General features: G+C 49.1%; 1 protein-coding gene across 5 annotated transcripts in view; it reads right to left on the reverse strand.

Annotated features, from left to right (window-relative positions):
* Positions 1 to 14,323: 14,323 nt before the first annotated feature.
* The window catches only part of PRLR (prolactin receptor), a 245,105-nt gene continuing 237,510 nt past the window's right edge, over positions 14,324 to 21,918 (reverse strand). For all 5 annotated transcript variants that reach the window (XM_043547745.1, XM_037902634.2, XM_043547747.1 and 2 more), the window contains one exon: positions 14,324 to 21,753. In XM_043547745.1, coding sequence (XP_043403680.1) covers positions 20,734 to 21,753 — 1,020 coding nt within the window. In that variant the 3' untranslated portion in view covers positions 14,324 to 20,733. The remainder of the gene's footprint in view (positions 21,754 to 21,918) is intronic.

Below are 21,918 nucleotides of genomic sequence, written 5' to 3' on the forward strand. Positions count from 1 at the left end.
GAAAAGGTCAGGCATGGTGCATAACAGGGAGGGATATGACCCAGTCCTGCTCTATGGTGATCAGGAGTCATAGAGTTGCTTGGAGGTCAGGTTCCCTGTTCCTCTGTGCAGCCATTCATATATCTTTATGTTAGCTGCTTGTTGTGAATATGGGATTCACTTTATACTCAAGACTGCAGTAACTCCTAAATGTATCCAGCAGAGGGTAGGGAGGAGAAAAGGAGACTGGAATGGATTCTTCAACCTTATAACATTGTATTTGGCTTGCGAAAGGAAAGATACTGGAGGGAATTGTTAAGGGGACTCCCTCCCTCCCTCGCTCTGAACACCAGGGATGATCTTCCGGTCAATGTGCTGATCACTTGGAGATGCCAGTCAGGAGATTGTCTTTGGGTGACAAGGTCCCATTTAGTTATTTCCCCAGTATCATGATCAGTGGAACTGGAATCAGAGATCCCATGTTCCCTGGAGGTATTTTTATTGACAGGACACCAGTGGAACAGGAGTTATGTTGGAAGGGAAGCAATTCAGCCACCGGGACAGAGCAGTTCCACTTGTTCAACTTAACCTGCATTCAGCTTCACTCTTTGAGAACAAAACCAAGAGGCCCCTGCCCATGCCACTGGCATGTTGGAGAGGAGCTGTGCACAGGCAATGCCTGCTCCAAATGTTATGGGCCAACACGGCATTGCCATATACTGTAGGGCAATCGGCATGGCCGTGGTTTGTGACTTAACCCCAGGAAGAGGGAAAAGTGGCGTTAAGTGTTATCTGTTTGCCTCTGAAAAAAGGTGCTTGCTTCTCAGGGCGTGCGAATACCTCTGCAGCGAGGGGGGGCTGACCCAGCCACTGAGCACCTGTGGGCTCGCTCCGTCTAGTCTATCTAGTATTTCTATTACGCGTATGGTTTTGGTGTCGTGCTGAGAGCTGTCCAAATGGAATGCTGCTGGAACCAGTATTGGGTCCTTCAGTTATAACCAGAGACTGTGTAGTCAGGTCACTGGCATGTCTGTCTCCTGTTGCAAAGTTAAGAAATGCTACGTTTGTTAAGACTGTTTTCCCCTGTGTGGCTCTTCCTCTTTGCCACATCTCCTGTCTGTTGGGCCACTGTAGCAGTACACCAAAGTAGAAGAAGCGAGGCTGGATTCTCATTTTCCCAGCTACTTTTACACAGCTCCAGGCTCTTCTTTGCAGTGATGAACTTGGACACCTAGAGAAGTAGCTGGATTCAAGGAGGAGGAGCCAACACAAAATGTGGTCAGCCAGCTCTCCCCAGACCACCGGCAAATGTTCCAATTACTACCAATGGTAGATGGACCACAGTTTCGGAACCTCTGCTCTAGACCATGTTGCTTCCCTACATTCTATCTAATTTATAGAAAGAAAAGGAGGACTTGTGGCACCTTAGAGACTAACAAATTTATTTGTTAGTCTCTAAGGTGCCACAAGTCCTCCTTTTCTTTTTGCGAATACAGACTAACACGGCTGCTACTCTGAAACCTATCTAATTTATGATACTTTTTTTGTTTTTAGTTCAAACTGCATTCGCCGTAGAATATCCTACAGGTTTTGGAGTATGGTTTTCATAGTATGAGGCCTGATACTGTGCTGATTTTGCACAAAACCCACCATTTAGCACATTGGGCTTTGGCTGTGTAGCATTGCATGACTGGGCCCTTGAGTTGCAGGGTGTACCAGTAATAAAAAAAAAAAAAAAAAGCCTGGCATTTTTGGAAAGGGCAAAATGTATATTTGTTCCTTCTCTTTTGTTATACAGCTCATGTTGGGATTCCTAAAAGAAGAGTAAAAAAAATCCTCTCCCAAAAAACCCCAAAGCCAACACCTTCTATTTGAAATCTCTAAATCACCTGAGGAAAGCAAGATGATTGCACCTGTAAATTTTGCTCAGGAAATGTTTTATTGAATGTATTTAATTGTGCATCATCACCAGTGCAAAAAAGCATTTACCCTGAAAAAAGATTGAAAAGTCCATCAAAAAGCGATAGACTTTAGTAACAATATTGATCATAGAATCATAGAATATTAGGATTGGAAGAGACCTCAGGAGTTCATCTAGTCCAACCCCCTGCTCAAAGCAAGTGAAATTACTGGCAGATGTTATTAAAACTAACATTTTAAATTTTAATAACTCAATTAGAACAAACTTATTGTTACCTTAAAAACACTGTCTACCAAATATACCTGTAAATAATGAAGGATTCCTGAGCACCTATTTTTATACCAGAGGTGTCCAATCAGTGTACAGTCTGTACATTACTTTATGTTATTTCTGTACTATATCTTTTCATTTCAAAATATTTGGATCCATTTAATACAAAAAAGTTTTCTGTGCTTCAAGTCATTTTGTCACTATAATATTTTTTGGATGTGCAAAATGGAATGCAGAATGTAAAGAAAGTTTCTAAAGAAAAATTGCTATCTTACATTTACTGCAAGCTTGTAGTGGGTTGGCTTACAGAAATGGATGAGTAGGGTTCTGCTTTAAACATAGGGATATCCCTTTTTTCTTCTTGGGAAGTACACTGATTAGTGTGCATGTTACTCAGAATATGCAATTTAATTCATAAATATGTTTTGTGATACAGCACAGCCAGAGGGCAGCAGTAGGAGAGTGTTTTTTTTTTTTTTTTTTTTTGAAGCAGAAAAGAATTTTATTTGTGTAACACTTACAAGGAATCACCAAAAAGGATAAAGCAAAACTATGCAACAAAACAAAAGCAAACACAAGGTATAACACAGCAGCCTTCAGGAGGGAGAAGTGTTCAGTCTAGCCTGGCCCCAGAGCGGGGGGGCTTCCTCGACACTCGTGGTCTTCCACCCTCCTGAGTTACCTGGTGGCCTAGAGCGGGGGGGGGGGGGGGTTCCTCGACACTCATGGTCTTCCACCCCCTCGAGTTACCTAGTGCCACGCCCAGTGTCACCGATTATTCCTCTCCTGAGAGTGCCCGACAAGATGGGCACGGCTGCGGGGTGGGCAGTTTGGGGGTGGGGGGAACGTACACCACGTGTGATAGGACCCCTTCTAGGTGACAGTGATGATGGTATCCACAGCGGCAAGGGCTGGGGCTGGGGTCTCTTGCTCTTCCCCTCAATCAAAGGGTCAGACGGAGGGAACCGGACGGGGTCACCGAGCAGAGAACCTCGGACAGCTCCCACCGCTCCTCGAAGGCATCAAGGGAGTCGGTGGACGCCGCCCAGAGGAACTCCGCCCGGATACGTGAATGTACTGAGGATTGGAAAACAGCCCTACAATCGCAGGATGCTTCATTAGCCAACCTCCCCTCTCTGGTTTTATAAATGGCTGTTTTAGCTAGGGCTAGGAGGAGGTTAACCAGGAGATCTCGCGATTTTGTGGGGCCACGGATGGGGAGTGTGTAGATAAAAAGGTGAGGGGAAAAGTGTAGCCAAAAGCGTAATAAAATATTTGTGAGGAGCCGGAAAAGGGGCTGCAGCCTGGCACACTCTAAATATACGTGCGCCAGGGTTTCCCTCATGTTGCAAAAAGGGCAAGTATCCGGGATGGGGGTGAACCGTGTCAAAAACACGCCCGTGCTCACAGCTCTGTGAAGGAGCCGCCAACTAATGTCCCCGACGGGCCTCGGGACCAAGGTGGAATACAGGCTGGCCCACTGGGGTTGCTCACCTTCCAAAGGTGGCAGGAGGTGGCAGGGTGTGGGCATGAAGGGTGTGAAGCATGAGTGTGTAGAGATATTTCTGTGGCGCAATTTGGAAGCTGACCGGCTGCAGTTCATGCAGCCGGCTCGCAGTGAAAGGGTGAGGGGTTTGTTGGGATCTATGGGGTAGGGGCCCAATCGAAAGGTCCGGCGGGCCTGGGGTAGAGGGTGGGCAGGGTGCGCCCTCGCGCAGGGCTCGGTAGAGATAAGCCCGAGCAGCGGGCGTCAAGGCGGCCTTCACCTCCTGAAGTACGCGCCGGGGGGTACGAGGTCTGGAGAGCCCCATGCGCCGAGCGAGCGTCAGGGGATCCAGCCAGTCTCCCCGGTCGTAGTCCAGGAGGTCTCCGACTCTCGTGACTTCCGCCAGGACCAAACTCTGGCACACCGAGCGGGACTCCGCCGCCTGCACACGGAGCTGGGGGTTGTGTAGCAGGGGCTCCGCGAGGAGATCTGCTCCCACGGTGGCCGCCACGGACCTGGTCGTTGAAAACAGTTTCCAGGTCCGGAGGAGGTCCTGGTAGAAGACCGGCAGCCCGGAGAGGTCTCGCGGAAAACCTCTCGGACAAAGATAAAAGAGCTGCCGGTCGTATCGGAGCCCTTGGAAACAGCGCAGGAAGGCGTGCGCCAATATGCTCCACGTCGAACTACCTGCACTATAAAGGAGCCTCTGCAGGGCCTGGAGGCGGAAGACACGGACCTGAGTGTGCAGACACTTCAGGCCCTGCCCTCCTTCCTTCAGGGGTAGCTGAAGAACCCCAACAGGGACCCAGTGCATTCCTGACCAAAAGAACTCTTGAATAGATGTCCAGAGGTCGGTCAAGAAACCCGGGGCCAGGACCAGGGTGTTGAGCCGGTACCAGAGCGTGGACAGGACTAGTTGGTTAAGCACCAGTGCTCTCTCTTGGAGGGAGAGACATCGGAGTAGCCTCGACCATTTCCGGAGCTGCTCTATCACCCCGCCTTCTGAATTTTGCCAGTTCTCCGGTGGAGAAGGGTGCGTGGCAGAAAGGTAAACGCCTAGGTAGAGCAGTGGGCCCACACTCCACCGGATGGTCTGAAGCGCGGATGGGAGGGAGCTCACCCGCCGCCAGTCCCCCACCGTCAAGCCAGAGCTCTTGACCCAGTTGACTCGGGTGGAGGAGGCTGCCGAATAGGTGGCCTGGCAAGCCTCCACCCGCGCCAAGTCCCCCGGGTCCTGGACCACGAGGAGCATGTCATCGGCGTACGCCGACAGGACCAGCCGCAGCTCCAGCTCCCACAGCACCAACCCCGTCAACCTCCTGCAGAGGAGACAGAGGAAGGGCTTGATCGCCAGAGCGTACAGCTGGCCCGAGAGGGGGCACCCCTGCCGTACTCCTCGCTCGAAGCTGACCGGTTCGGTCAGGGTCCAGTTGAGCCTAACCAGACACTCAGCGGAAGCGTACAGCACCTGGAGAAAACTCACAAACTGAGGTCCAAATCCAAACGCCTGCAGAGTGCCCCGGAGGTACCATGGTCCACTCTATCGAACGCCTTCTCCTGATCAAGAGACAGGAGGGCGAACGACAGACCGTCTCTACGCCCGAGTTCCAAAAGATCTCGGACTAGAAATCGGTTGTCAAAAATGCTGCAACCTGGGACAGTATATGTCTGGTCTGGGTGGATCACGTCCGCCATCACGAACCCTAGCCGCAGCGAGATTGCTTTCGCTACGATTTTGTAATCCGTGCTAAGGAGCGAGACGGGACGCCAATTTCGTAAATTGCAGAGGTCCCCCTTCTTCGGCAACAAGGCGAGCACCGCTCGCCTGTACGAAAGAGGGAGGACCCCGCCCTGCAAAGACTCAGCCCAGACAGTGGCTAGGTCTGGGCCAAGAATGTCCCAGAACGCACGGTAGAACTCCACGGTCAGCACGTCCATGCCCGGAGATTTATTGGTGGGCATGCGATGGAGGGCTTCCAAGAACTCGGTCAGGGTGAGAGGCAGCTCTAGTCGGTCTTGGTCGCCCACACTGACCGTGGGGAGTTCCTCCCAGAGCAGCCTGCAAGCGCCAGGATCGGTCGGATCCGGGGAGAAAAGGCTTGTGTAGAAGTCACGGGCCCTCCCACACATCTCCACCGGATCTGTGAGGGGGCGCCATCTTCTGCTAGAAGGCAGGTGATGTGTTTCTTGGCCCCCCTCATTTTCTCCAGGGCGTAGAAGAAACGGGAGCCGCGATCCATCTCCCGAAGGAGGCGGATGCGGGATCGAACAAAGGCACCTGGGGCCCGATGGTCCTCGAGGGCCCGGAGCTCCTCCCGCTTCTCCCGGCACGCTCCACAGAGGAACGGGTCCTCGGGGCTGGCGGCCAGACGCCTCTCCATCTCTAAGACCTCCCATTCCAACTGCTCTATCGCTGCATTTCTCCGTCAGCTGGTGCCCTGGGTGTAGTCACGGCAGAGGAGCTTCGCGCGCACCTTCCCTAGATCCCACCATCGCTGCGCCAAGGGAAAGACATGCCGCTGCTCTCGCCAGGCCAGCCAAAACTCCCGGAAGGACGTCACGAAGCCCTCATCCTCCAACAGGCTGTTGTTAAAGTGCCAATAGGCCGGCCCCGGCCTCTCTGCACGGAGGGAGGCTGTTACAGTGGCTAGATGATGGTCGGAAAATGGGGCTGGCCAAATGTTGGAGGAGTGGGCCTGTGAAAGATGGAAACGGGATAAATAAATACGGTCCAACCGAGAGTGGTGTGACCGATGGGCCTCTACCCGGACAAAGGTGAACGTGGAAGTGTCATCTGGGTGGTGGTCATGCCAGCCGTCTACTAGGGAGTGATGTTCAACTATTTCTCGGAGAATGTTTGCCGCGGCCAGGCTCAGCTCGGCCCCTGAGCGGTCCTGTTCCTCAAGGGTGGTGTTAAAGTCCCCTCCCAGGACTAAGCACTCGTGAGAATCTAGGGTGCTGAGGAAGTCAGACACCCGCTGATAGAATTGCGGCCGCTTCGGGCTCGTTGCCGGGGCATAGATGTTGACGAGGTTGACCACGAGCCCCTCCATACGGACTCGGAGATGCAGCAGGTGGCCCGGCACGGCCTCAGTGACCCCCTAGCACCTCGGGCCGTAGGTTGGGGGACAACAGGGTCGCCACTCCAGCTTGTCGAATCGTGAAGTGGCTGAAGTAGACCCCGTCCCCGCACTCCAGCCGCCAGCTGTCCTCGGCGGTCGGATCCGTATGGGTCTCCTGCAGGAAAACCACAGAGTACCCCCCCCTTCCCGAAGGTAAGAGAGCACCTGGGACCTGCGGAGAGCCATCCTACAGCCCCTAGTGTTCAAAGTTGCAATAATGAGGGGCGTCATGCGGAGGGTTGGGGGGCTGGGGGTTCCTTGTTGGCGGGGGTGTTTGCAGCCCCCGGTGGGTCGCGCAACAATCCGTGACCCATCCCGTAAGTGAGTAAATCATCACGGAAGCTGCGGGCCCGCCCATAGGCCGCGGCACCATGCCTTCCTTTCCCTTTACCCTCCTTTATAAGGGCCCTTGTGGCCTGGAGGATGTGATCAAAGTCCACCCATAGCTGGAGAGCTAGCTGTACCCTGTTGCGGGAGCCATGGATGTCTTCTAAAAACTGTCGCAACGCTTTTCGCAGCTCATGTGGGGGTGGGGTTGCGATTTCCGGGTTATTCCCTGGTGGGGCTCTTGGTGCAGCCTCGTGGTCCCGCTGAGGCGGGCAGGCAGGGTGCAGACCACCGACGGGGCGTCTGACAGGCTAAAGTTATTAGGTCCGTCTCAAGCCTTGGGGTAGAAGGGGATGGCGGAGGGAAAATTGCAGCTCCTAATGGGTTGCAGCAGGAAAATGCAAAGGCTGCTCCCTGGGGGGGATCCGCAAAAAACGGGAAGGAAATAACCCCGGGGGCAGCAATAGCATTGCAGGAGGAGGTGGATTGGGCAGGGACAGGGGTGGGAGTGGGGGCGGGGGCAGAGGCGAGGCTCTGGGCTTCGGGAGGCAAGCAGCTGAGAGGTGGTGCCTCCCAAACAGATTCGAGGGTTAAGGGGGTCGGGAGGGGGCTCCCAGTGATGCTAGGCGCAGGCTCTGTGGTGGATTTGGCAGCCATGGCCTCAGGTGGTGGACCATCTTCTGCAGGGTGCTCGCCCGGGAAGGCGGTTAGGGTGAGGGAGCATGGGGAAAGGAGGACTGGGGTAAGGTTGCCCAGATCGAGGCCAGCCGGCAGTAGGTCATTCTCTCCCTGGGTGACCGGGGTCAAACCTAGGGCCTCGATCTCCTCATACATGGAGGAGAGGTCGTCTTCTGCCACCCTGGGGGGCTCCCCTCTGGCGCCCGCTACGACGGTCGCTTCGGGGTTCGCGGGGGGTTCGGGTGATATTCGGGCAGAAGGGGCTTCCTCAGGGTTCTCGGAGGGGAGGGTCTCCCGTGGAGGGGCGATTCTACCTTCCAGTGCTATTTTGTCTTCCCCTCCCAACACCGGTGGAGGGATCTCACTCGTGGGCATAGCGGAAGGCTCAGTGTCAGTGCCTCCCTTCCTGGTCTTCCGGGGGGCCTCCGCATCGGATGGGTGCAGTGGAGCTCGAGCCTTCGCTTGCCTCGCTGTCCCTGGACTAGGGTCCAGCCCTCCATAGCATCGTCTGGGGGCTGGTTAGCAGGGGTCGTGTTGGGGGGCAGGGGCGATTGTTCAGGGGCTTGGGGGGGGTAACGGTGAGGCAACATGGCGGGGGGCGGTTCTCCTTGGGGCGGGCCCTCTCCTATGCCCGGTAATATCTTTGCTGCACCCTCCTCCATAGGCTCTGCTGGATTGTTAACAGCAAGGGCGGGGCTCCCTCACTCATCTGGGCGTTGTAGGGGAGGTGTCTCTTGGGCCCAGGCAGGAGCAGCGGTGGATCGAGCAGGAGGAGAGGTGGTTGCAGATCTCGGGCGGACAGGGGCATTGGCAATGACGGAGCCGATGTCCTGCTGGGTCTCGGGGATCTCGGGTGCCCCTCCCCGCCGGGCCAAGGGGCAGTCTCTTCGGACATGCCCCGCTGATTGGCAGAGGTAGCACCAGGCCCCTCCTGTGGAATAGTAGACCCGATAGCAGGCTCCCTGGTAGGGGACTAGGAAGGACCCCTCAAGCGCCTCTCCGTCACGCGCTGGCGGCGGCGGTAAAAGCTGCACTTGCCGGCGGAACGAAAGGACGTGACGGAGGGTGGGGTCCTTGCAGCCCAACGGGAGAGGGCTGATGACAGAAACAGGTTTCCCCAGGGTGGAGAGAGCAGGTAACAGGGCGGCAGTGGGTAGAAGAGGAGGGACGGAGGTCAGGACTAGGCGGACGCCCAGGTCTTCTAGCGGCTCCAGGGGGACAAATGCCCCCCCCCACCGCCAGGCCCTTCTCCACCGCCTCCTGGGCGGCAGCCTCCGATGCTAAGAAAAAGATGACCTTTTCGTACATTTTGGAGGCCGCCACAATGGCCGTGGGTCCTACCACCCTCGCCAACGCCTGCACGTATGTCTCCACGTGGGGTGAGGCGGGCACCAGGAGGCAACGGACGCCATGCTTCCTGGTCATGGTGGGAAAGAGGCCTCGGCCGCTATTGATGGTAGCGGAGGCGGTGGGTGGGCGAGATGATGAGGCGGCAGGCGGGGCGGGGGCTGCCACCGCCCTGGCATACGCCCTGGGGGCCGGGGGAGGGACGCTCGCAGAGCTGGTGGAGGGAACAGCGGGGAGGGCAGCCTCTGGTCGATGAGAAGGCCACAGCGGTGGGGGCAGCCTCTGCCATGGAGGGCTTGGTGGTTGTGGCGGGGCCCTTCCCCTTCTTCGCACCCTGGCCTTTCTGGCTAACCGGGGGGGCTTTCCTAGAATCTGGGGGGGCGGTGGGCGTAGCAGCGGCAATAGTCGCCCCGGTGCCTCCGGCTGCCGATGCCCCAGCGGGGGCGATGGCAGGTGTTTTGGCAGCAGTGGTGGGGGGGAGGCAGGTGGGGGAGGGGCAACTGAGGTTGTTAGAGGGGTCTCACCCCTCTCATTCCCCGCCATCGTGAGCAGGGAGAGACGGGGAGACACCAGAAGGAGGAGGGGGGAGGGGGAAGCAGATTAACCACTTCTCCATGTTGGGCTGCAGGCAGGGGTTGGCCAAATGGGTCGGACTGGACAGGGGAAGGAAACAGGAGTTGGGGTCAGGTAGTAGGGGCAAACTGTGGGGTGGCCAGTCCGGGAGGTGGGGGGGGGGAACGCGGATCCACGCGCGTTTATCCAAAGAGTCTCGTTTGGTCGGCTCTTGTGTCTGGTCCGGATGATGGAATTCAAAGCAAGCAGTTGAGGCTAGAGGCAGATGGCAGGTTGCCAGCAGGGACGGACAGCGGGGGGGGCATGACGGTTGCAGTAGTGCTGGGGGGGGCACCGATGGATCGGGGGGCAGCTCTGTGCTACACCCCCTGTGCCCCTACAAACGCAGTTAAGACACAGTCAAACTCCCCCCACATGAGAGTACAGTTCAAAAGTTACTCAGTCTTACGGCCCCTTCCATGATGATTTGTGGCTTCCCCGGGCGATGTCTCTGTCAGCTGTCTTCTCTCCCGCTCTTTGTGGAGCATTCCAAAAATGCCAAGCAAAGATAAGAAGACGATTAATTGCGGGTCCACAAATGAACAGCAAAATGGTTGGGTCTGAGGGCGTCCACTCCCCTCCTCCGGGGAACGGGTCGGCAGTCCTCCCCCCCTCCTCCGGGGGTTGCAGCTGAAGCAACAGCAGCGTCCGAGGGCAGGCGTGGGGGGCTGGCAGGCAAGCTGGCAGCCGACCAGCACTCGAACGGCAGCAAAAAAAAAAAAAAACGAAGAAAAAGCGTCTGGCCTGGTTGCGGGGGGGGGGGGGAGCTAAAGCAGGGGCAAAAAGCAAGGAAAGCCCAGGCCAGAGGGCAGCAGGAGAGGGCTAGAAGGGAGCCTTCTTCCCTGTAGAGGGAAGAAAGTTTGCTATAGATTAATTAAAGCACCTGAAGCCAATTAGAGCACGTGAAGCCAGTCACCTGATAAAACCGCCCTCCTTCAATCAGACAAGAGAAGGAGTTGAAGCAGAGTGGATTGGTGTTGGAGCAGAGAGCAGTTTGGAGGGAAGCAGAGGAGAGTTTGGAGAAGTGCTGCGGTGGGCTAAGAAGACCAAGACCCTAGGTAAAGGGACACCTGGTTTGTGCAGAGGGAGGGAAGGAAGCCCCACAAGCTGAAGGGCAGGAGAGGGAAGTAGTCCAGGGGAAGGAACCGCTAGTTCAAGCGGTTTACTGCTATCCCTAGGGCCCCTGGGCTGTGACCCGGCGTAGAGGGCGGGCCTGGGTCCCTCCCTCTCCACTTCCTTCCTCTAGGACACTAGTGGGGCAGTTAATACCCCAGTTCAGGGGCGAGAAATGGTGCCCTAAACGCTCCCCAAGAAGAGAAAGTGCGAGACCCATCAGAGTAGTGCCGGCAATTTGCCACAGTTTCTTAAAGAGACCTGTTGATGTGACGCATCAAGCAGGAATTGGGCAAGAAATAGATATTCTGCAGCCTCCCTCTGTTCTGCGCCCAAACAATGACATGTGAGAAGCTTGAGAAAATAGACATTTTTAGCTACCATAAAGTTTATTAGTTACTTTTTATGGACAGTATTCATTCACACTGGCATTCACAGAAACTAAAACTAAATCTATTAAGTACCAAGTAGGAAGTAAGAATCCCAGATACACGACACTGAGTATCTCTGAGGCCTTGTCTACCCTAAAGGGAAAAGTAGATCTAAGCTATGCAATTTGAGTTACGTGAATAGCGTAACTCAAATCAACATAGCTTAGATCTACTTACTGCGGGGTCCACTACTGTCAACTCCCCTTACTTTTCTCGATCCAGTGGAGTACAGGAGTCGATGGGAGAGCGATCAGTGGTCAATTCAGCGGGTCTTCACTAGACCCACTAAATCGACTGCCGGAAGACCCGCTAAATCGACCGCCGATGCATCGATCGCTGCAGCGTCAATCCTCTGGTAAGTGTAGACAAGCCCTGAGCAATGTAACTCATATATGGGATTGATGCAGCTGTTAACCAGAACAAAAAATGGCATTTGTAGTCATGCTGGAAAGACTGTTTTCCAAGATGGACAATGAGCAGTAATAGCAAAAGCAGCAGCAATAGCAAGAATGTCAATCTGGGTATATCTGACCCTAAGAGGAGTGACTTTCCTTTCCCTTTGGCGTGAAGGAGAATGAATTAGTAGCCAAAGCACCATAACATCATCATTAAGGAACATGGCCCAATATCATTCTACTCCATGCATGTTTACTAATGCTAGTAAAAGGTGGATGCATCATTGTGGGGCTTAACAAAAGGGTCAGATTGTTTTCAGACATGCTGTCTTCTGTGAGCCATATGGGATATTTTCTAGAAATGATTTCTACAAGGATTTCCAGCAGCCTGTAAAAATCAATCAATGCCACTGGTCTTCCTGGTTTAGCTTAGGGAATTCACTACTATTGGATACTTGCCTGGAAGTTTCTGAGAGCCCTTGATTCCTATTGACTTCAGTGAGAGTTGGGGGTTCTCAGGATGAGGGAGTCCTAAGAGCAGCATCACCCACCAATGAAGAAGATCCATTTAAATAAAGAGCAAGTCTCTGAGACAGGAGAAAGCCAAAGGGCTAGTAGCATCACAGGTAGTTATCTGGGCTTTCACCCTTGGTGGGGGGGAAGGAAGAAGGGGAGAAAAGAGTCTTTCCCTTCTCCCCTGCATCTTCAACATGCAACAATGCAGTGAGTATTGTAAGCCTAGCTTTTAGCATACCATTTTCATTAGGCCCCACCAAAAGTTTGGGTATAGGAATTTTTATAGGAATGACTCTGCTGAACGGGAATAAAATTGTATTTCCATCGCATACCTCTCAACTTTGAAAATTTACCTGCAAAATGAATCTTTTCTGCTTTAGAAGATACCTGATTTGTATATTGTCACAGGAAAAATCAAATGATTCCTTTTCATTTCAATGGCCTGTTTAGTGGAATCATCAGTCTTTCACTGCTTGAGGCTGAGAAGATGCCACATACTTGACTGATAAAAAGGAATACAACTTAAGAGAAACAAGAATGTTAGAGTTAAAATAGGGTGTGTGGTTTAAATGATGCAAATGAGTAAAGTTGCAAAACTTGGCCCACTATATTTCCCTTGCATTTGTTCTTATTCAGAACATAGGAACTCCCAGACTGGATCAAACCTGTTGTCCAGCTCTTCCCGTATTCTGTTTCTGACAGTGGCCAGTATCAGATGCTTCAGAGGGAAGTGCAAGAAACCCCTGAGAGGATCATTATGGAATAACTAACCCAGAGGGAAAGTTTCCTCATAAATCTGACTGGTTATTGTTATACTAGGCCCTGAAACATGAGGGCTTCTATCCCTTATATATTTTTATACTATCTAATGTAGCTGTAGATGTTCTCATTATCCATAGCAATGTTTAATCCCTTCTCTTCCCTTTTCTTTGTCACTTTTTATTTCATTTTATTTTATGTTTTGGTGTCTCTTTTCCATTGAGTTTTTGTCTGTTTTCTAACATCTAATTTCTTAATAATGTTTAATAATCCCCTCTTTTCATTATTCCTGTTCCATTCTTTCTTTCCCTGTATCGTATTTCTCTCCTTCCACAATGTTGTCTTTCAAACTCGTTTAGTAGTGTTCCCTCTTCTCATTCTTCCCTTGTCCTCTTCTGCCTCCATTTTTCACCTCTCATCCACTTTCCAGAGTCACTCTCACCACTATCCTACTCAGTCACTCCCTCTCTCGTGGGTAAGTCTGTGCTGGAGCAGGAAGTTGTAATTTCCAGCTCGAGGAGACATACCTGTGCTAGCACTGATGGAGCTACACTAAAAATAGTGTAGCTGCCACAGCACGAATGACAGCAGGGACTAGCCGCCCTGAGGATGCACCCATCCAAGACGGTAGGTACGTACTCAGGCAGCTAGCCCCTCCTGCCTAATTTGAGTACAGGAGTGCAGGATGCCTCCTTGAGCTGAATTTTACATCTCTAGCTTGAACTGTAGACATACCCCCGCTCTAGTATATCCTACCATTTCAGTCATCCACTCACTCACTTCCGCATTGCCCAGCACTCGTATCTGCACTCTTCTCTCATTCTACTCACTTGCAACAACTCTTATGCATCACTTATTTCTAACCCCTACCTAGCATGTATTCATTGCATTCTGCAGGTACCTGGTCTGGAGAAAAAGGAGGGAAGAGATGTAGCTGTTGATACCACAAGAGTCTTGAGACTCTTGGGAGCCACAGCAGAGGGAATTTCTACCTCAATCCCAAGCAAGGAAATACAGCCCCCCTTTCTCACCTCCATAGGTATGGGAATCAGAAGGGTGCCAAGGGCCTTGCTTTTTGGTTGGTGGTGTTGGTGGAGGAGATGCGAGTTCACTGTTGGGAAAGGGGTGGCTATTCTCCTTTACCACATAGTGAGGGTAAGGGCTGAAGAGGTTCAACAGGTAAATACCAACAGGTGTCTGAGCACAGCAAACACTATGATAAATGCTCAGTTCAATTTGTCTGACCTAGAACCTGAATACCTATAACCACTCAGCTCACTCACCTTTGATGAGCTGGGCACCAGTAACGGAGCAGCAGTGACCAGCTAACTGGCCACACAGCCCAGGAAAGAGACTGACACACCAGAAACATGGCAGATGCCCAGCACACCAGTCTGGGCCTTCCAATGAACTGAAAAGACATGTAATTTTTCACACAAAAATATCCCACCTCACTCACTATGTATCCATAATAATCTATTTTAATTGTTCTAATGCAACAGAAATGGTGCCTCCATGACAGGCTGTCATACAACAAAAGCAACTGTAACATAAGATGTTTTTTTCTTTTTTGTATTTGCTACAATAATTATTTCCAATTTGACACTTCAAGTAAAATGCTTCTGTTTGCCTTTTTAAAGGGAGAAAAAAAAACAGAGGTAGTGATTCCTTTGAAAATATGGAGCCTAAAAACATGACATGTGCTTGATTTCAACATGACTTTATGGCTTTAGAAAGGACATATGTTATCCATTAACTGGCCAAGGTTACTTTGGTTTCCCTGTATAACTCTTTCAAGTTGTTTAAAGTTAATGAAAAATGACTAAGCACATTAGCTGGCTTCCTAATGAGAACTCCACATGCACAGTGCTTTAGAGGTTGGAAAGTAAAAGCTGAATATTCACTTTTAATTAACTGCTGTTACTGTACTTCAAATATTTGAATAATAGTGTAGAGCTACCGTGCATTTGTAGTTCAAGCTATCTAGACAGACATAAATCAAAGCATTTACATAGCATTCACTGCTTCAACACAAATTCATTATGATTACAGGTTTGTTATTCAGTTTTGTTCTATAGACACATACTTTCCCATATTTGTACTGTTTATGGACAGATATGTACATTTGTATGTAATATGACTGTAAAGAATTATTTCATCATAAAGAGCACTCTTCAGAGATCATATTTTTCATGTGACAAGTAGTTTTGAGACCACATGTCCCAAATTCACTAAAGCACATAGACAACTACTTAAAAGCACCAAACATTACACAGAAAATACGGGGACCATACATCAAATATGTGTCTGCTAAAACAAAAACAGCCTAATTAGAAAATTTAAAAGCATAAGACATAATCTTTTTCAATACTGAAGGAAAGTAGATCTTTTATTTATAAAACTGTTTTTAGCCCAAAGGGGAGGTAGTTAATTTTAAAAACATTTAAAAATAATTTAGTGTATTTTAGAAAACAAATTAGCATTTTTCAGTGGAGCCTTTATACTTACATTTTAGAGCTTATACTTTATTTAAAAAGTAATGCACTATTGATCTAACATATTCACAAACTTGACATAGAAAAAGCGTGGAGCCTATTTGAACATCTTTCCAAGAGAGAGATCTGAATAGCAAAGCAACTGCTGGAGGGCTATTTATTGGGAAGAATTCTAGTAGGTAATTCATCCATCTGTCTGTCTATCAGAGGTGATGTGAGAAGTCTTATTCTAGGCTAGCGTAAGGTGCCTTTGCAGAAACCTGATTTATAGGTACCTGTAACCAGTGATGAGCTGCCAAAATCTTAACAGCCGGTTCCCTCCTCACCCCACGAGGGGGTCGTTGCCCACCCCCGCCCTCCAGGACTCCTGCCCCATCCAATCCCCCGCGTATCTTGACGCCACCCCCCCGGGACCCCTGCCCCATCCATCCCCCTCCCCTGTCCCCTGACTGCCCCCAGAACCAGGCAGGAGGGTCTTGTGGGCCACCGCAGTGGGTGCCCAACCCACCCCTAAGAGCCAGAGGGACCTGCCAGGGGGTCGAGGTGGGGAGTCCTGGCGGTGCTTACCTGGGGCAGCTCCCAGGAAGCATCCGGCAGTCCCCCTGGCTCCTAGGGGCGGGGGAGCATAGGTAGGGGGGAACAGAGGGAGCGGCCGCTCCCCCCACTGATCATATCAAAAGTGGCGCCTTAGGTGCTGACTCCGTGGGTGCTCTGGGGCTGGAGCACCCATGGGGAAAATTTGGTGGGTGCAGAGCACCCACCGGCAGCTCCCCGCCCCACGCCCAGCCCTGGCTCATCTCACCTCTGCTCCGCCTCCTCCCCTGAACGCGCCGCCCTGCTCTGCTTCTCCGCCCCCCGGATTCCTGCGAATCAGTTGTTTGCATGGGAAGCCTGGGAGGGCTGAGAAGCAGGCGGCAGCTTCGCGCTCAGGCCCAGGGAGGCAGAGGTGAGGTGGGGTGGGGAGCGGTTCCCCTGCGCGCCTCCCGGGTTACCTGCTGTGCCCCCCCGCCCCAGCTCCCCTCTGGTTCTAAAAGGGCTTCTAAATTTAACAACCAGTTCCAGTGAACCGGTGTGAACCGGCTCCAGCTCACCACTGCCTGTAACATAATCTCATTTTATTCCCACATGAGAACATATTCCTTAAACAGCTGTAAATAAAAATCTTATTTGAAATTATGAAGATTAAATGACTGAACATCCAAAGAGCCATAAATATATGAGTATCAGACTGAAGAATATTTTTTTATTCTCAACTTCATGTGCACATGTACTTTCCAAATGTCAACGGATCAAATTCGAGGGTGATGTTCTGCACAACTCCATTGGCTCTTGGAAGGTACACATCCAGAGAAGAAGAATTATTATTTAAAATCAAATTGCTACTTAAATGTGTGTATATATGCACACATACATGGAATTGAGAATTTAAATAAGGGTGTTCATTTGGAAAATCATTTGCATATAATTATCTAACATCTCCCCCGCTCGCCTCCTCAAAAAAAGGAAACTCGAAAAATTCACTCAAGAGATGTATTTAGACTGAATTACACTCTAGCTGCTTCAAACCAGCCAGGGAGAGTGCTTATTCAGGTAAGCTGAAATTTAACCTCTTTGAAGAAAGCCACAGTGATCTGGTGTCGTGAGCTGGGGGGAAGCAGGATAGAATTTATGTCCTTGGACTTGCTTTAGGCAGCACTGCAGCCCTTCCACAGCTGCTCTGCCAACTGATGTATGGAATAGCAGTCATGGTCCGTCTGCTCCCTTTGGGTTTGGGCCATTGGGTCTGTTTATCTGTATATGAGATCTCCCACACAGAGAGAGAGAGAGAGAGATTGGGTACCTTGTTTGCATCACAACAAATATTTTAGACCAAATGTTCAAAAGGGCCTCCATTTTATGTGTGTACAAAGCTGTATTTATAGGCAAAAATGCCCATTTTCTCCTCATGGCAATTTGGAGTTTGCACGTGTCAAGTTTCTGAAAATACGTATCTTAATGCCTTATCTCAAGTTCTTCAAATTAACAGTGGGATGTTGGAACTAGAATGGACCTAGCCCAGAAAATCATAATGATCCAGATTCTCTGGTCCAGCCAGGCAATGCACAGTACAGAAACAGAGGTGAGCAGTGGGTATAAAATCCTGATCCTTGGGATACGGACTGACTGAACTCATAATGAAATTTCGAGAAGGCTAAAGATTGCTCTAAGTTGTGACTGCTTGCCTCTAGTCCTAAGAAGTCATTGTGTCCGGACACATCACTTTTCCCCTGGCTGTATCCCCTATGCTATCTAACTTTATGTTACTCCAGAGATTTCCCCTATGTAAGGGGAATCTACAGGCTGAGCAACCTGCCTTTTTACTATAAGACACATAGGGCCTAGAGTGAGCCTGAGAATCTGGCCCTAATATACTTAATAATTTTTTGGGGGCTTAGGTATGACTATCAGTAATAACAAAAGGAGAGTGTCTGATCAGTACTGACTGTACCAGATCCACAGTTAGGAAACTGAAGTCCAGATAAAGAACTTTCAAACAGAGAGACAGATATGGTCATTGTGTATTAACCGAGTGTGCATCCTTCCCGCTCCCCCAAAAAAAACATTCAATTTTTCTTTTTGATAACTAGATAATTTCACTGCAATAATCATGGCATTCCCTATACAATGTAGAGAAAATACTGCAAACACTGCAGTAAAGTTATCTAGTTATCCACAACAAAGTAAACTGGTTTAAGGGTGATCACTGTGTAGACAGACAGACAGACAGAGACAGACACACACAGTGTATCTGATATCTACATAACATTGTGTTCTTTTTACAATTAATGCCTCTCCAAAGTCTTACTGTGTCAGAGTTAAGTGGACAGATGAACAGAGAGGGGCTTTCCTTTGGCCCGAAGGTAGTATGTGTGGGCTCTGTTAGATGTGGCCTTCTGTATGTTGGCTAAGCAGCTGGCTCAGTGCACAAGCCCAAAAAGGTGCCTACTGGAAAACTCCAGAACTGTTGAGGGGAAGGGGTGGGATGGGGAAGGTGTGTGCATGTCCTGTAAATATATTTCCCATCACTTGCACAACACAATGCGCTATCCTCAGCCTGACCTTCTTCCCCATCTCATTGGACCACTATATCTATAGATGTTACTTAGCTAAGTATATTCTGTACTTAGCCCAATTGCAAGGGAGACAAATACATCATCATTTGACTGTATTTTCCTTTAGAAAATAAAGCTTTTCTTGCGGCGGGGGCAGAGGGCCAAAAAAGGAGTGCCATTATTTCCAGTTGTCATTTTGGGGTGACTGGGCTGCTTCCTGCCAGCCTCAGTTACTAGCAATGGCAGAAGGCTCTATTGCTCCATTTTCATTAGGGGCGGAATTGCCCCAGATCAAATGTATGACCCCTCCTCCTTCTTAATTTTAGCAGAGTAGAGGCTCTTTGACGTCAGGGGTCATGGCTCTTCATCCTATTGAGCTTGGACAGGGAGACATCCATTTTGGCAAACGTAACTTCTTTAAAATGTCCTCCCTGGCTCAGGTAAAAGCCTATCTTTTGTGTTAGGATGTAGGGGGATGTCATTCCATTGCGGATTACTTGTATGGAACAGTTACTTGTATGGAACAGTCCACAGGCCAGCAGGAAGACAGCAATTTAGGGAGGGACAGAGCCCCCAAAACCTAACATTCCACTTAGTTTTACAGGAATAGTTGATAAAATAAATGGACTAACTAATTCTCAATTCATTGTATTACATCTACAGTCGATTAGAAATATATATTCAAAAGTTACTTCATATCCTTCATTATTCTACAAGTCTCCTTTAGTTATTTTGGTGTTTCACTATTGAAATGATAGCTTCACTTCTTATCACCTCTTCCTGCATTAGCAGAAAAAATCAGTGAAGTTGTCAGGTAGGTAAATAGTTCTGGGAAGTTAGAAAATATTTTATTTTTACTTTAGAAAAATAGTCTTCAAAAATACATTGTTGAACTCATGGGCTTTTACTAAAGTAGATTTTTATATTATGTACAATAAGGCAGTCTATCAAATAGTGTTCTTTTCTTTCAATAAGAGTGAACATTGTTTAGTTCTATTTGGCTAAGAGATGGGTGGGATGTAGTTTATTCATCATACTGAAAGGAAGCAGGAAAATATGTTGAGAATGATTTACTGCTTTGCTACTATTACTTTAACATACAGTATTATCTTTTATATATGAAATCGTCAACATCCAAAAAACTAACTTTTTTTTTTTAGGCTTGAAAAAAATATATAATAGAAAAACCTATACCAGTGTTTAGAATTCATTAAGAAAAAATACACTGTATGCCATAGTAGTTCATCAGCAGTATACATGGTCTAGGAACTGTATGAACAATCATGGGTAAGGCTATGATTTTGTCACGGAGGTTGCGCAAGTCACGGAATCCTGGACTTCCAGAGACCTCTGTGACTTCAGCCCACAGCGGCTGGGAGTTGCAGGGTCCCTCTGCCCCCCGAGGGTGGTGGAGGTACCCCGCAGCTTGCGGCCCCTGGGAGCTCTGATCCACTGCAGGCAGTGGGGGACCTTGGAGCTCCGAGCCCCCATGGGTGGTAGGGGCCCCTGGAGCTCTGAGCTGCCCAGCCATGTGGGTGGTGTGGGGACTCCGCAGCTCCCCATTTTGCCATGGACATTTTTAGTAAAAGTCATGGACAGGTCACGGGCTTCTGTGAATTTTTCTTTATTGCCCGTGACCTGTCCATGACTTTTACTAAAAATATCCGTGACAAAATCTTAGCCTTACTCATGGTATACTGACCGACCTCCCCAAACTTTGTATCTTTGTTGAACCTGCAATATTTGGCTAGTTTTCATCAAATAATAGAAGAAATGCAAAGTTCAATAATTTGTTTACAATGTAGTTTTCCATGGCACAAAATATCCACTTCTTTGTCCTTTGTCCCTAAATTGAAAACCTATTTTAATGATCTGAGGTTTATTTATTCTATTACATCAACCTACAAATCCCTTTTTTCTCTTTATTATACCCCAATTTGTACGGATTTTCCAAGAAACCATGCCATGTGCTTACTGTACATAACTATTAACAAAAGAAAATCTATAAATCACAATTAGAAAATGAAATAATTTGTTCTGCAATCAGCTAGTAGAAAACATAGAAAGGTGTGAGCTACAACTGAGCTTTAGTAGTGTAATTCTATGTAATCCACATGGTAGAACATTCCATTTTAATTGCATTTAATTTACTCTGTAGTGTTACCTGAAGAAGGATAATCAAACTTTCAGTTAATTAAAGGAGCACATAAAGGAAGTTGGATCCAGGTAATCTAATCCACCAGTGTCTATTTTGCATTCACTTGGAGCTGTAAAACAATGGCTCATATTTTTCTCTGTTTGACTCTGTTGAAGGTTCTGAACAGATTCCTTCGGAGGTTCTTGAAACATAGGTGTGGTCTGAACTCTTGAAACTGGTATTATTACTAGAATGCTGTTGTCCACAACTCTTGAGACCTTTGCATATTCCTTGCTGGTTCCAGGGACAGTACAGTTTTCAGGTTTGCCACTATTTTCTTTCTGTTTCGGTAATACAGCTAACGCCCCATCTTGGTTGACTTTGTGAATTTCTACATAATCCATTAGTTTCACAGACAAAAAAGGTGACTTCTCATTGGGCAGCAATTGCATTCTGTCTTGGTTAACTCTGGAGTGCAAGCTCTCCACTTCTCCTTGCTTGTCCAGTTTTTCCTCACTGATAGTTTCAGTGGGTTTAGAATATTGTGACTGTTTTTCTTCATTTCCCCCCAAGACTGATGCAACATTCACATTCATGGTGCCAATGGCTATCTTACAAACATCCGTAATGTTGTGGTAGGAGCATTTAGGAGTCTGGTTGTTAGGTAGCTGAGCTCCAGGCCCTGTAGATAACTTTGCACCACCAATGCTAAAATAAGGTATAATCTCTTTCAGGTCTGTGCTCTGAATTCTGCAGCTGCTTTTTCTTGCATTATTTTCTGGAATTTCACTGATATCTGGTGTTTGAAATGCTGATGGAGGAATTCTGGGCTCCCTGCTCCTCTCAGAGAGCAGGAAAGGGCTGTCACAGCTCCCTCTCCCTGAGTCATTGTCTGTTTCCTTGTGTGCTAACTTCATATTTTTACTGGGATGACTTTTTTCATGACTTGGCATCAGTTGCTGATCCTCACTGTCATCTACCTCCAGAAATTCTACCAGTAGGTCCTCACAGTCTGATGTTGGAGGGAAGTCTTGGCAACCCAGAGCGCTCAAAAACTCATCGGACCTCCCTGTCTGAGGGGATAATAACAATATACATTACAATCGCATTTGTGGCCAACTGTAAGATTTATCAGTTATTAGTATTTCTCTCCCACCCTGACCGCAGTGATTAGTCTACACCTATAACATGGAAAACACGCTTGAATGCTGCAGTTGCTGTAACGTGTGCAGTTATAC

The sequence above is a fragment of the Chelonia mydas genome, chromosome 5 (assembly GCF_015237465.2).
Source record: "Chelonia mydas isolate rCheMyd1 chromosome 5, rCheMyd1.pri.v2, whole genome shotgun sequence".
NCBI classification, from domain to species: Eukaryota; Metazoa; Chordata; order Testudines; family Cheloniidae; genus Chelonia; species Chelonia mydas.